General features: G+C 49.2%; 1 protein-coding gene across 2 annotated transcripts in view; it reads left to right on the forward strand.

Moving 5' to 3' along the window:
• Positions 1–13,343, forward strand: part of kcnh2b (potassium voltage-gated channel, subfamily H (eag-related), member 2b) — a 237,131-nt gene that overhangs the window by 151,632 nt on the left and 72,156 nt on the right. For both annotated transcript variants that reach the window (XM_085992158.1, XM_085992159.1), the window contains exons 7-8: positions 1,941–2,366; positions 7,499–7,898. In XM_085992158.1, the coding sequence (XP_085848284.1) occupies positions 1,941–2,366; positions 7,499–7,898 (826 nt within the window). The remainder of the gene's footprint in view (positions 1–1,940; positions 2,367–7,498; positions 7,899–13,343) is intronic.

A 13,343-nucleotide genomic window follows, 5' to 3' on the forward strand; every position in this document is an offset into this window, starting at 1 on the left:
CTCTCTCCTCTCCTCCCCTCCCCCTACCCTCCTCCCCCTTCCCCCCTACCCTCCTCCCTCGCCCCTCCCTCTCCCCTCCCCTCCCCCCTACCCTCCTCCCCCTTCCATCCTACCCTCCGCCCTCTCCCCTCCCTCTCCCCTCTCTCCCCCCCTCTCCTCCCTCTCCCCTCCCCTCCCTCTCTCCCCCCCTCCCCTCCCCCTCCCCTCCCTCTCTCCCACCCTCCCCTCCCGGTACCATCCCCTCCCCTCCCATCCCAGTGAATCTGTTCCATGTCCTTTCCACTCTCCTCCTCCCCTTCCCGTAATGCAATGGCCCAAACTGCACCGCACAGGCTGAGGTTCGGCCTGCCTACGTTAGCTATATGACTTTATCAGGATGATTGCAAGCTGCAGGATGAATTGTGGAGGAGTTGGTGAAGATAGATTGCGTGGGATTAATGTTGTACTCAGAGGAATGTGACTGGGGTGAACCGTACACAAGACGGGAGTCAGCTGCTCCAGCTTCATTCAGGCAAATCCCAGTGCAATTAAAGGGATAAGAAAGAGCTGGACACTCGCCAGCTGTCCCTACACACAGCAACGCAACATCCCCAGACACTCAGCACACATCAGCTTGATACTCGCTTAGTAATCCTGGCCACATCCCGGCCAATCAGAGCACCATCACTGACTGCGAGCCGGGACAAGTGCCAAGAAATCTCGGGGGAGGAATGGAGTTGGCGAGAAATCCCGGCCATCCTGTCCACACGTTCAGCCTCATTGCCCAGGCTCTGCCCGGTCCCTGGGTATTGCCCACAGTCTCTGGGGGTTCGGTCTGAGTGTTGCCCCCCGGTTTCTGTGTACGGGACAATTCGCTTTCACTGGCAGAGAGTTGAGCCGAATCTGCGATTTTCTGCACCGTATGAATCAGCCCCAGACTCTGAAACCTGGACATCGGGTTAGAATCGCATGGTGACAGAGAATGAATAGGATTCTGATGTTGGGGTTTGTTCGGGCGAAGAAAACGTTGACGTTTTACTGATCCAGCCGTAGCCAGAGAATCACCTTCAAGGGCTTCTCTTCACTCACCCACCCACCTTCTCCCCATATCCCCAAGACCACCCATTCACCCACCCACCTTCTCCCCATATCCCCAAGACGCCCATCCACCCACCCACCTTCTCCCCATATCCCCAAGACCGCCCATCCACCCACCCACCTTGTGCCCATATCCCCAAGACCGCCCATCCACCCACCCACCTTCTCCCCATATCCCCAAGACCACCCATTCACCCACCCACCTTCTCCCCATATCCCCAAGACCGCCCATTCACCCACCCACCTTCTCCCCATATCCCCAAGACCCGCCCATCCACCCACCCACCTTGTGCCCATATCCCCAAGACCGCCCATCCACCCACCCACCTTCTCCCCATATCCCCAAGACTGCCCATCCACCCACCCACCTTCTCCCCATATCCCCAAGACCGCCCATCCACCCACCCACCTTCTCCCCATATCCCCAAGACCGCCCATCCACCCACCCACCTTCTCCCCATATCCCCAAGACCACCCATTCACCCACCCACCTGGTGCCCATATCCCTCAATCCTACCTATCACTTCCTCCCCATATTCCTCAGTCCCTGGAGTGGGACTTGAACCCACAACCATCTGCCCACTGAGCCACAGCTGACACCCATTTGGTGGATTGGGATTGGGGATTTTCTGGGATTGGGGTTTTGGGGGTTGGGTTTGTTGGGATTGGGGATTTTCTGGGATTGGGGTTTTTGGGGTTGGGTTTTTCTGGGATTGGGGTTCGGGTTTCTCTACTGATGTAATAAATGACCTGAAGATCAGCAGTGACTGTAACCAAGGTTACAGTTGTCTCATTGGTTGTGAGCGGGAGGATGGTACAGCCTTGGTCGTTCATTGAATAAATTGCACATGTTTCACTCACAGGTCCTGTCACTTGGAGCTGATGTTCTGCCCGAATATAAACTCCAAGCCCCACGAATTCACAAATGGACCATTCTTCACTACAGCCCCTTTAAGGCAGTGTGGGATTGGTTGATCCTGCTCCTGGTTATCTACACCGCTATCTTCACACCATATTCTGCCGCATTCCTACTGAACGACCAGGAGGAGGTGAAGCGTCGAGAGTGTGGATACTCCTGCAATCCACTCAATGTGGTGGATCTGATTGTGGATATCATGTTTATCATAGACATTCTGATCAACTTCCGCACCACCTACGTGAACAGTAACGATGAAGTGGTCAGCCATCCAGGCAAAATCGCTGTCCATTACTTCAAGGGCTGGTTCCTAATCGATATGGTGGCAGCAATTCCCTTCGACCTGCTCATTTTCCGTTCTGGTTCTGAAGAGGTGAGAATAGTTTCCAGGATTTACAGTTTATAGTCTCAACCATCCAAACGACCTTTATCGAAACTGACTGTTTATTAGGTGATTGAGGACCCCAAAGAGCTCTGAGCAATAGGGGATTGAAGAACCCTCTCCACTCTGTCAGTGTCCTGGACTCTCCGGGTCAGTGTGTGATGGTCAGTGTCCTGGACGCTCCGGGTCAGTGTGTGATGGTCAGTGTCCTGGACTCTCTCGGTCAGTGTGTGATGGTCAGTGTCCTGGACTCTCCTGGTCAGTGTCCTGGACTCTCCCGGTCAGTATGTGATGGTCAGTGTCCTGGACTCTCCGGGTCAGTGTGTGATGGTCAGTGTCCTGGACTCTCCGGGTCAGTGTGTGATGGTCAGTGTCCTGGACTCTCCGGGTCAGTGTGTGATGGTCAGTGTCCTGGACTCTCCGGGTCAGTGTGTGATGGTCAGTGTCCTGGACTCTCCGGGTCAGTGTGTGACGGTCAGTGTCCTGGACTCTCCGGGTCAGTGTGTGATGGTCAGTGTCCTGGACTCTCCGGGTCAGTGTGTGATGGTCAGTGTCCTGGACTCTCCGGGTCAGTGTGTGATGGTCAGTGTCCTGGGCTCTCCGGGTCAGTGTGTGATGGTCAGTGTCCTAGACTCTCTCGGTCAGTGTGTGATGGTCAGTGTCCTGGACTCTCCCGGTCAGTGTGTGACGGTCTGTGTCCTGGACTCTCCGGGTCAGTGTGTGATGGTCAGTGTCCTGGACTCTCCGGGTCAGTGTGTGATGGTCAGTGTCCTGGACACTCTCGGTCAGTGTGCGATGGTCAGTGTCCTGGACTCTCCGGGTCAGTGTGTGATGGTCAGTGTCCTGGACTCTCTCGGTCAGTGTGTGATGGTCAGTGTCCTGGACTCTCCGGGTCAGTGTGTGATGGTCAGTGTCCTGGACTCTCCCAGTCAGTGTGTGATGGTCAGTGTCCTGGACTCTCTCGGTCAGTGTGTGATGGTCAGTGTCCTGGACTCTCCGGGTCAGTGTGTGATGGTCAGTGTCCTGGACTCTCCGGGTCAGTGTGTGATGGTCAGTGTCCTGGACTCTCCGGGTCAGTGTGTGATGGTCAGTGTCCTGGACTCTCCCAGTCAGTGTGTGATGGTCAGTGTCCTGGACTCTCTCGGTCAGTGTGTGATGGTCAGTGTCCTGGACTCTCTCGGTCAGTGTGCGATGGTCAGTGTCCTGGACTCTGCTGGTCAGTGTGTGATGGTCAGTGTCCTGGACTCTCCGGGTCAGTGTGTGATGGTCAGTGTCCTGGACTCTCTCGGTCAGTGTGTGATGGTCAGTGTCCTGGACTCTCCGGGTCAGTGTGTGATGGTCAGTGTCCTGGACTCTCTCGGTCAGTGTGTGATGGTCAGTGTCCTGGACTCTCTGGGTCAGTGTGTGATGGTCAGTGTCCTAGACTCTCCCGGTCAGTGTGTGATGGTCAGTGTCCTGGACTCTCTCGGTCAGTGTGTGATGGTCAGTGTCCTGGACTCTCTCGGTCAGTGTGTGATGGTCAGTGTCTTGGACTCCCTTGGTCAGTGTGTGATGGTCAGTGTCCTGGATGCTCCGGGTCAGTGTGTGATGGTCAGTGTCCTGGACTCTCTCGGTCAGTGTGTGATGGTCAGTGTCCTGGACGCTCCGGGTCAGTGTGTGATGGTCAGTGTCCTGGACTCTCTCGGTCAGTGTGTGATGGTCAGTGTCCTGGACGCTCTGGGTCAGTGTGTGATGGTCAGTGTCCTGGACTCTCTCGGTCAGTGTGTGATGGTCAGTGTCCTGGACTCCCTCGGTCAGTGTGTGATGGTCAGTGTCCTGGACTCTCGGTCAGTGTCTGACGGCCAGTGTCCTGGACTCTCCGGGTCAGTGTGTGACGGTCCGTGTCCTGGATGCTCCAGGTCAGTGTGTGATGGTCAGTGTCCTGAACTCTCCCGGTCAGTGTGTGATGGTCAGTGTCCTGGATGCTCCAGGTCAGTGTGTGCCGATCAGTGTCCTGGACTCTCCCGGACAGCTTGCCATGAACAGAGGGACAACCAGTAAACTAAGACAAGAGTATATATAAACAAGGCGAAAATATATTTATAAACTCAGGGATATACCTGTTTATACACTGTATGAATGGAACCGCGTTTATGTGTTCAACCATAAATGTATTTTGATGCTTTGGCAACATAAGATGTAACTTATCATGCCAATAAAGCGATTTGTATTGTATTGTATTGTATTGTGTGACGGTCAGGGTCCTGGACTCTCCAGGTCAGTGTGTGATGGTCAGTGTCCTGGATGCTCCAGGTCAGTGTGTGACGGTCAGGGTCCTGGACTCTCCCGGTCAGTGCGTAATGGTCAAGGGAAATTAGGGGTAGCATAAGATCCAAGGAGAGGACATATAAATTGGCCAGAAAAAGCAGTAAACCTGAGGATTGGGAGCAATTTAGGATTCAACAAAGGAGGACAAAAGGATTAATTAAGAAAGGGAAAATAGAATATGAGAGTAAGCTTTCAGGGAACATAAAAACTGACTGTAAAAGCTTTTATAGATATGTGAAGAGAAAAAGATTGGTGAAGTCAAGCGTAGGTCCCTTGCAGTCAGAATCAGGGGAATTTATAATGGGGAGCAAAGAAATGGCAGACCAACTAAATACATACTTTGGTTCTGTCTTCACAAAGGAGGACACAAGTAACCTCTCAGAGATGTCAGGGAACATAGGGTCTGATGAAAGGGAGGAACTGAACAAAATCAGTATTTGTAGGGAAATGGTGTTAGGGAAATTGGTGGGATTGAAGGCCGATAAATCCCCATGGCCTGATAATCTACATCCTAGGGTACTTAAGGAAGTGGCCCTAGAAATAGTAGATGCATTGCTGATCATCTTCCAACATTCGATGGAATCTGGAACAGTACTCATGGATTGGAGGGTAGCTAATGTTACCCCACCATTCAAAAAAGGTGGTAGAGAGAAAGTGGGGAATTACAGACCGGTAAGCCTGACATCGGTAGTGGGGAAAATGCTAGAGTCCATTATAAAAGATGTAATAGCAGAGCACTTGGAAAACAGTGACAGAATCGGACAAAGTCAACATGGATTTACAAAAGGTAAATCGTGCTTGACTAATCTACTGGAATTTTTTGAGGATGTAACTGGTAAAATAGATAAGGGAGAACCAGAGGATGTGGTGTATTTGGACTTTCAGAAGGCTTTCGATAAGGTCCCGCATAAAAGATTAGCGTATAAAGTTAAGGCACATGGGATTGGGGGCAAGGTATTGACTTGGATAGAGAACTGGTTGGCAGACAGAAAGCAAAGAGTTGGAATAAACGGGTCTTTTTCCAAATGGCAGGCAGTGACTAGTGGGGTACCGCAGGGTTCGGTCCTTGAACCCCAGCTATTCACAATATATATTAATGATCTAGACAAGGGAACTAGATGTAATATCTCCAAATTTGCAGACGCCACAAAGCTGGGTGGGTGTGTGTGCTGTGAGGAGGATGCCGAGAAACTCCAGGATGATTTGGACAGGTTAGGTAATTGGGCAAAAGCATGGCAGATGCAATATAACATGGATAAATGCGAGGTTATCCACTTTGGTGGCAAAAACAGGAAGGCAGATTATTATCTGAATGGCAATAGATTGGGAGAAGGGGAAGTGCAACGAGACCTGGGTGTCCTTGTGCACTAGTCGGTGAAGTCGATTGGGCTTGTACTCGCTGGAGTTTAGAAGAATGAGGGGGGATCTCATTGAAACTTATAAAATTCTGGCAGGACTGGACAGACTAGATGCAGGGAGGATGTTCCCGATGGTCGGGGAATCCAGAACCAGGGGTCTCAGTCTAAAGATAAGGGGTAGGCCATTCAGGACAAAAATGAGGAGGAATTTCTTCACCCAGAGAGTGGTGAACCTGTGGAATTCTCTACCACAGAAGGCAGTAGAGGCCAATACATTAAATATATTCAAGAAGGAGTTGGATATATTTCTTAAGGCTAAAGGGATCAAGGGGTATGGGGAGAAAGCTGGTACCAGGTACTGAACTTGGATGATCAGCCATGATCGCATTGAATGGCGGAGCAGGCTCGAGGGGCTGAATGGCCTACTCCTGCTCCTATCTTCTATGTTTCTATGAAGTTAAGCATGCAGGTGCAGCAGGCAGTTAAGAAGGCAAATGGTATGTTGGCCTTCATAGCGAGAGGGTTTGAGTACAGGAAGAAGGATGTCTTGCTGCAGTTGTACAGGGCCTTGGTGAGACCACATCTTGAGTATTGTGTGCAGTTTTGCTCACCTTATCTGAGGAAGGATGTTCTTGCCATGGAGGAAGTTCAGCGAAGATTCACCAGGCTGATACCTGGGATGGCAGGAATGATGTATGAGGAGAGATTGGGTTGATTGGGCTTGTACTCGCTGGAGGTTAGAAGAATGAGAGGGGATCTCATTGAAACTTATAAAATTGTGACAGGACTGGACAGACTAGATGCAGGAAGGATGTTCCCGATGGTCAGGGAGTCCAGAACCAGGGGTCACAGTCTAAGGATAAGGGGTAGGCCATTCAGGACAAAAATGAGGAGGAACTTCTTCACCCAGAGAGTGGTGAACCTGTGGAATTCTCTACCACAGAAGGCAGTAGAGGCCAATACATTAAATATATTCAAGAAGGAGTTGGATATATTTCTTAAGGCTAAAGAGATCAAGGGGTATGGGGAGAAAGCAGGGACCGGGTACTGAATTTGGATGATCAGCCATGATCGCATTGAATGGCAGAGCAGGCTCGAGGGGCCGAATGGCCTACTCCTGCTCCTATCTTCTGTATGTTTCTATGTCCTGGACACTCCGGGTCAGTGTGTGACGGTCAATGTCCTGGACTCTCCCGGTCAGTGTGTGATGGTCAGTGTCCTGGACCCTCCCGGTCAGTGTGTGATGGTCAGTGTCCTGGACCCTCCCAGTCAGTGTGTGATAGTCAATGTCCTGGACTCTGCTGGTCAGTTTGTGATGGTCAGTGTCCTGGACTCTCCCGGTCAGTGTGTGATGGTCAGTGTCCTGGACTCTCCCGGTCAGTGCGTGAAATGAATCTGCGGTTAGTGGTTTCACCATCTGTTGCCCTTCTGTCTAACACTGTTTCTCGGTTTTTGCAGACGACCACCCTGATAGGCCTGTTGAAGACGGCGCGCCTGTTGCGTTTGGTGCGTGTGGCTCGCAAGCTTGACCGTTATTCAGAGTACGGAGCCGCGGTACTTTTCCTGCTGATGTGCACATTTGCTCTGATTGCTCACTGGCTGGCTTGTATCTGGTACGCCATTGGGAATGTGGAGAGAACGCTCCTCCGGCCAAAGATCGGCTGGCTGGACTCACTGGGCGACCAGATCGGCAAACCGTACAATGACAGTGTTATCTCATCCGGCCCATCCATCAAGGATAAGTATGTCACCGCCCTTTATTTCACCTTCAGCAGCTTAACCAGTGTGGGCTTTGGCAATGTGTCTCCCAACACCAACTCAGAGAAGATCTTCTCCATCTGTGTGATGCTGATTGGCTGTAAGTACCATGAATATTGATGCAGCCAATCGGTTCATTCTGGGGTTGCAGCATTAGAATAATTCAACAAATAGGAAATAATATTAATGTGATAATGATACGACTCCAGGCATGTCCTGTCAATCATCTCACACTGCCTGTATCACACTTAATTATAGCAACAGACTGAGCATATTGTTATCACTCTTGCATCATCTTGGCTGCAGGATCATGGGGAACATAGGAATAGGAAGATAGAACAGATGAATGCGTGGCTAAAGGGATGGTGCAGGGGGGAGGGCTTTAGTTTCCTGGATCACTGGGTCTGCTTCTGGGAAAGGTGGGACTTGTACAAGTCGGACGGTTTACACCTGAACCAGAGGGGAACCAATATCCTTGCGGGGAGGTTTGCTAGCACTGCTGGGGGGGGTTTAAACTAACTTGGCAGGGGGATGGGGTACAGAGTGGAGCTATAGTGGGGGGTGATCTACAGCCAAATACAGAGGAAAAAACAAGTCAGCTGGGAAGGCAGAGCAAATATGTGAAGGCAAAAGGGAATATGGCAGGGCTGGAAGGCATTTATTTTAATGCAAGGAGTCTTGCAAATAAGGTGGATGAACTGAAGTTGTTGTTGAACACATGGGAGTACGATATTGTTGCTATCACGGAGACATGGTTGAGGGAGGGTCAGGACTGGCAGCTCAATATTCCGGGGTATAGAATCTTCAGGCGAGACAGAGGGGGGTGTAAAAGGGGAGGGGGTGTTGCAATATTAATTAAGGAGTCAATTACTGCTGTAAGGAGGGACGATATATTAGCGGGTTCCTCTAATGAGGCCATATGGGTAGAACTTAAAAACAAAAAGGGGGCAAGCACTTTGCTGGGAGTGTACTATAGGCCCCCAAACAGTCAGGGGGAGATAGAGGAACAGATATGTAGGCAAATCTCAGAGAAGTGCGAAAATAATAGGGTAATAATAGTGGGGGATTTCAACTTCCCCAATATAAATTGGGATAGTCAGAGTGTGAAAGGCTTAGAGGGTGCAGAATTCTTAAAGTGCATCCAGGAGAGCTTTTTGAGCCAACATGTAGAAAGTCCTACAAGAGAGGGGGCGGTACTGGACCTAATCCTGGGGAATGTAGCCGGGCAAGTGGTGGAAGTATCAGTAGGAGAGCATTTTGGCGACAGTGACCATAATTCGGTGAGATTTAAGGTGGTCATGGAAAAAGACAAAGACGGCCCGGAAATAAGGGTTCTAAATTGGGGGAAGGCCGATTTTAATATGATAAGGCAGGATCTGGCCAAAGTGGACTGGGAGCAGCTACTTATAGGAAAATCCACATCAAAACAGTGGGAGACTTTCAGAAGGGAAATAGAGAGAGTACAGCGCCAACATGTTCCTGTAAAGGTCAAGGGTGGGACCAACAAGCAAAGGGAAACTTGGATGACAAGGGATATACAAAAATGCATTAGAAATTAAAGGGGGGCTTTTGGCAGTTACAAAAGACTAAAGACGGAAGAAGCCCTAGAGGAGTATAAAAAGTGCAGGGGCATACTTAAAAAGGAAATTAGGAGAGCGAGGAGGGGCCATGAAATAACACTGGCGAGCAAAATAAAGGAAAATCCTAAGATGTTTTATAAGTATATTAAGGGCAAGAGGATAACCAGGGAAAGGGTAGGGCCCATTAGGGACCAAAGTGGCAATCTGTGTGTAGAGCCAGATGATGTAGGCGGGGTTTTAAATGAATTTTTTGCATCTGTGTTCACTATGGAGAAAGACGATGCAGACATAGAAATCGGGCAAGGGGACTGTGACATACTTGAACATATTAGCATTGAGAGGGAGGAGGTGCTAGCGGTTTTAGCAGGCCAAAAAGTGGATAAATCCCCAGGCCCGGACGAGATGTATCCCAGGCTGCTGTGGGAGGCAAAGGAGGAGATTGCAGGGGCTCTGACACAAATTTTCAGAACCTCTCTGGCCACAGGGGATGTACCAGAGGACTGGAGAACAGCTAATGTAGTACCATTATTCAAGAAGGGTAGCAGGGATAAACCAGGGAATTACAGGCCAGTGAGCCTAACATCTGTGGTAGGGAAATTATTGGAAAAAATTCTGAGGGACAAAATTAGTCTCCACTTGGAGAGGCAAGGATTAATCGGGGATAGTCAGCATGGCTTTGTCAAGGGTAAATCATGTCTGACAAATCTGATTGAATTTTTCGAGGGGGTGACTAGGGGGGTGGATGAGGGAAATGCTGTGGATGTGGTTTACATGGACTTCAGTAAAGCCTTTGACAAAGTCCCGCATAGGAGACTGGTCAAGAAGGTAAGAGCCCATGGGATCCAGGGTGCCTTGGCGCGTTGGATCCTAAACTGGCTGAGTGGCAGGAGGCAGAGGGTGATGGTCGAAGGTTGCTTTTGTGACTGGAAGCCTGTGTCCAGTGGGGTACCTCAGGGATCGGTGCTGGGTCCCTTGTTGTTTGTGATCTACATAAATGATTTGGATGAGAATGTAAAAGGTATGATCAGCAAGTTCGCAGATGACACGAAAATTGGTGGGGTGGTCAATTGCGAGGAGGAAAGCCTCAGGCTACAGGACGATATAAACGGGTTGGTCAGATGGGCGGAAAAGTGGCAAATGGAATTTAACCCAGAAAAGTGCGAGGTGATGCATTTTGGACGGACAAATAAGGCAAGGGAATACACAATGAGTGGTAGGACCCTAGGAAGTACAGAGGGTCAGAGGGACCTTGGTGTACATGTACATAGATCCCTGAAGGCAGCGGAACAGGTAGATAAGGTGGTTAAAAAGGCATATGGGATACTTGCCTTCATTGGCCGAGGCATAGAATATAAGAGCAGGGAGGTTATGATGGAGCTGTACAAAACGCTGGTGAGGCCACAGCTGGAGTACTGTGTGCAGTTCTGGTCGCCTCACTATAGGAAGGATGTGATTGCTTTGGAGAGGGTGCAGAGAAGATTCACCAGGATGTTACCTGGGATGGAGCGCCTCAGCTATGAAGAAAGACTAAACAGGCTGGGGTTGTTTTCCTTGGAGCAAAGAAGGCTGAGGGGGGACCTGATTGAGGTATACAAAATGATGAGGGGCATAGATAGGGTAGACAAAGAGGAACTTTTCCCCTTAGTAGGGGGGTCAATAACAAGGGGGCATAGATTCAGGGTAAGGGGCAGGAGATTTAGAGGGGATTTGAGGAGGAGCTTTTTCACCCAGAGGGTGGTTGGAATGTGGAACTCAATGCCCAAAAGGGTGGTAGAGGCAGGAACCCTCACAACATTCAAGAAGCATTTGGATGAGCACTTGGAATGCCAATGCATACAAGGCTATGGACCAAATGCTGGAAAATGGGATTAGACTGGACAGGGATGGATGGGCGGCGCAGACACGATGGGCCGAAGGGCCTCTTTCTGTGCTGTAAAACTCTATGACTCTATTTTATTGTTCAGTGCTGGGCAGATCTGTCAATGGATCAGCCCCGCTTTATAGAACAAAAGCTGATTTTTACTCTATTTTATTTTAGAACTTTGTGTGCATGCGTGATCAATGTATATTCTAGAACTGCTTGCATAAAATATCAGTATATAATCTAGATCAGCTTGAATGCAGTATCAATGTGTATTCTGGAAGTACTTGAATGCATTGTTGTGTATTCTAAAAGTGTGTGCAGTCAGTGTGTTCTCGAGTGTGAGCGCAGTCAATGTGTTCTAGACAGTGTGTGCGCAGTCAATATGTTCTAGGTGTGTGTATGCAGTCAGTGGCTTCTAGAAGCATGTGTGCAGTCAGTGTGTTCTAGATGTGTGTGCAGAGTCGGTGTGTTCCAGAGGTGTGTGTTCTAGAAGTCCGTGTGCAATCAGTGTTCTAGAAGTGTGTGTGGAGTCAGTGTGTGCAGTTGGTGTTCTGATGTGTGTGTGCAGGAAGTGTGTGTGCAGTCAGTGTGTTCTAGAAGTGTGTGTGCAGTCAGTGTGTTCTAGAAGTGTGTGTGCAGTCAGTGTGTTCTAGAAGTGTGTGTTCTGGAAGTGTGTGCGCAGTCAGTGTTCTAGAAACGTGTTTGCAGTCGGTGTGTTCTAGAAGTGTGTGTGCAGTCAGAGTGTTCTAGAAGTGTGTGATCTAGAAGTGTGTGTGCAGTCAGTGTGTTCTAGAAGTTTGTGTGCAGTCAATGTGTTCTACAAATCTGTGTTCTAGAAGTCTGTGTGCAGTCAGTGTGTTCTAGAAGTGTGTGTGCTGTCAGTGTGTTCTGGAAGTGTGTGCAGTCAGTGTGTTCTAGAAGTGTTTGTGCGCAGTCAGTGTGTTCTAGAAGTGTGTATGCAGTCAGTGTGTTCTAGAACTGTGTGTGTGCAGTCAGTGTTCTAGAAGTTTGTGTGCAGTCAATGTGTTCTAGAAGTGTGTATTCTAGAAGTCCATGTGCAGTCAGTGTGTTCTGTTAGTGTGTGTGCAGTCTGTGTTCTAGAAGTGTGTTCTGTTGGTGTGTTCTAGAAGTTTGTGTGCAGTCAGTGTGTTCTAGAAGTGTGTGCGCAGTCAGTGTATTCTAGAAGTGTGTGCGCATTCAGTATATTCTAGAAGTGTGCGCAGTCAGTGTGTTCTAGAAGTGTGCGCATTGTGTTCTAGAAGCGTGTGCAGTCAGTGTGTTCTAGAAGAGTGTGTTCTAATAGTGTGTGTTCTAGAAGTGTGTGTGCAGTCAGTGTGCTCTAGAAGTGGGTGTGTGCAGTCAGTGTGTTGTTGAAGTTTGTGTGCAGTCGATATGTTCTAGAAGTGTGTGTTCTAGAAGTGTGTGCGGTCAGTGTGTTCTAGAAGTGTGTGTGCTGACTGTTTTTGAAGTGTGTGTGCAGTCAGTGTGTTCTAGAAGTGTGTGTGTTTTTAGTCAGTGTGTTTTATAAGTGTGTGCAGTCAGTGTGTTATAGAAGTGTGTGTGCATTCAGTGTGTTCTAGAAGTGTTTGAGTGCAGTCAGTGTGTTCTAGAAGTGTGTGTGTGTGGTCACTGTGTTCTAGAGTGTGCATGTGTGTGTGTGCAGTCAGTATGTTCTTGGATGTGTGTGCAATCAGTGTGTTCTAGCAGTGTGTGTGCAGGCAATGTGTTCTAGAAGCGTGTGTTCTAGTAGTCTGTGTGCAGTCAGTGTATTCTAGAAGTGTGTGTGCATTAAGTGTGTGTGCAGTCAATGTGTTCAGAAGTATGTGTGCAGTCAGTGTGTTCAGAAGTGTGTGTGCAGTCAGTGTGTTCTAGAAGTGTGTGTGCAGTCAGTGTTTTCTAGAAGTGTGTGCAGGAAGTGTGTATGCAGTCTGTGTTCTAGAAGTGTGTGTAGTCACTGTGTTCTAGAGTGTGCATGTGTGTGTGTGCAGTCAGTGTGTTCTTGGATGTGTGTGCAATCAGTGTGTTCTAGAAGTGTGTGTGCAGTCAGTGTTCTAGAAGTGTGTGTTCTAGAAGTCCGTGTATTCTAGAAGTGTGTGTGCAT

Source organism: Somniosus microcephalus, chromosome 7, assembly GCF_052327205.1.
Source record: "Somniosus microcephalus isolate GS21.2 chromosome 7, FLI_Smic_1.0, whole genome shotgun sequence".
NCBI lineage: Eukaryota > Metazoa > Chordata > Chondrichthyes > Squaliformes > Somniosidae > Somniosus > Somniosus microcephalus.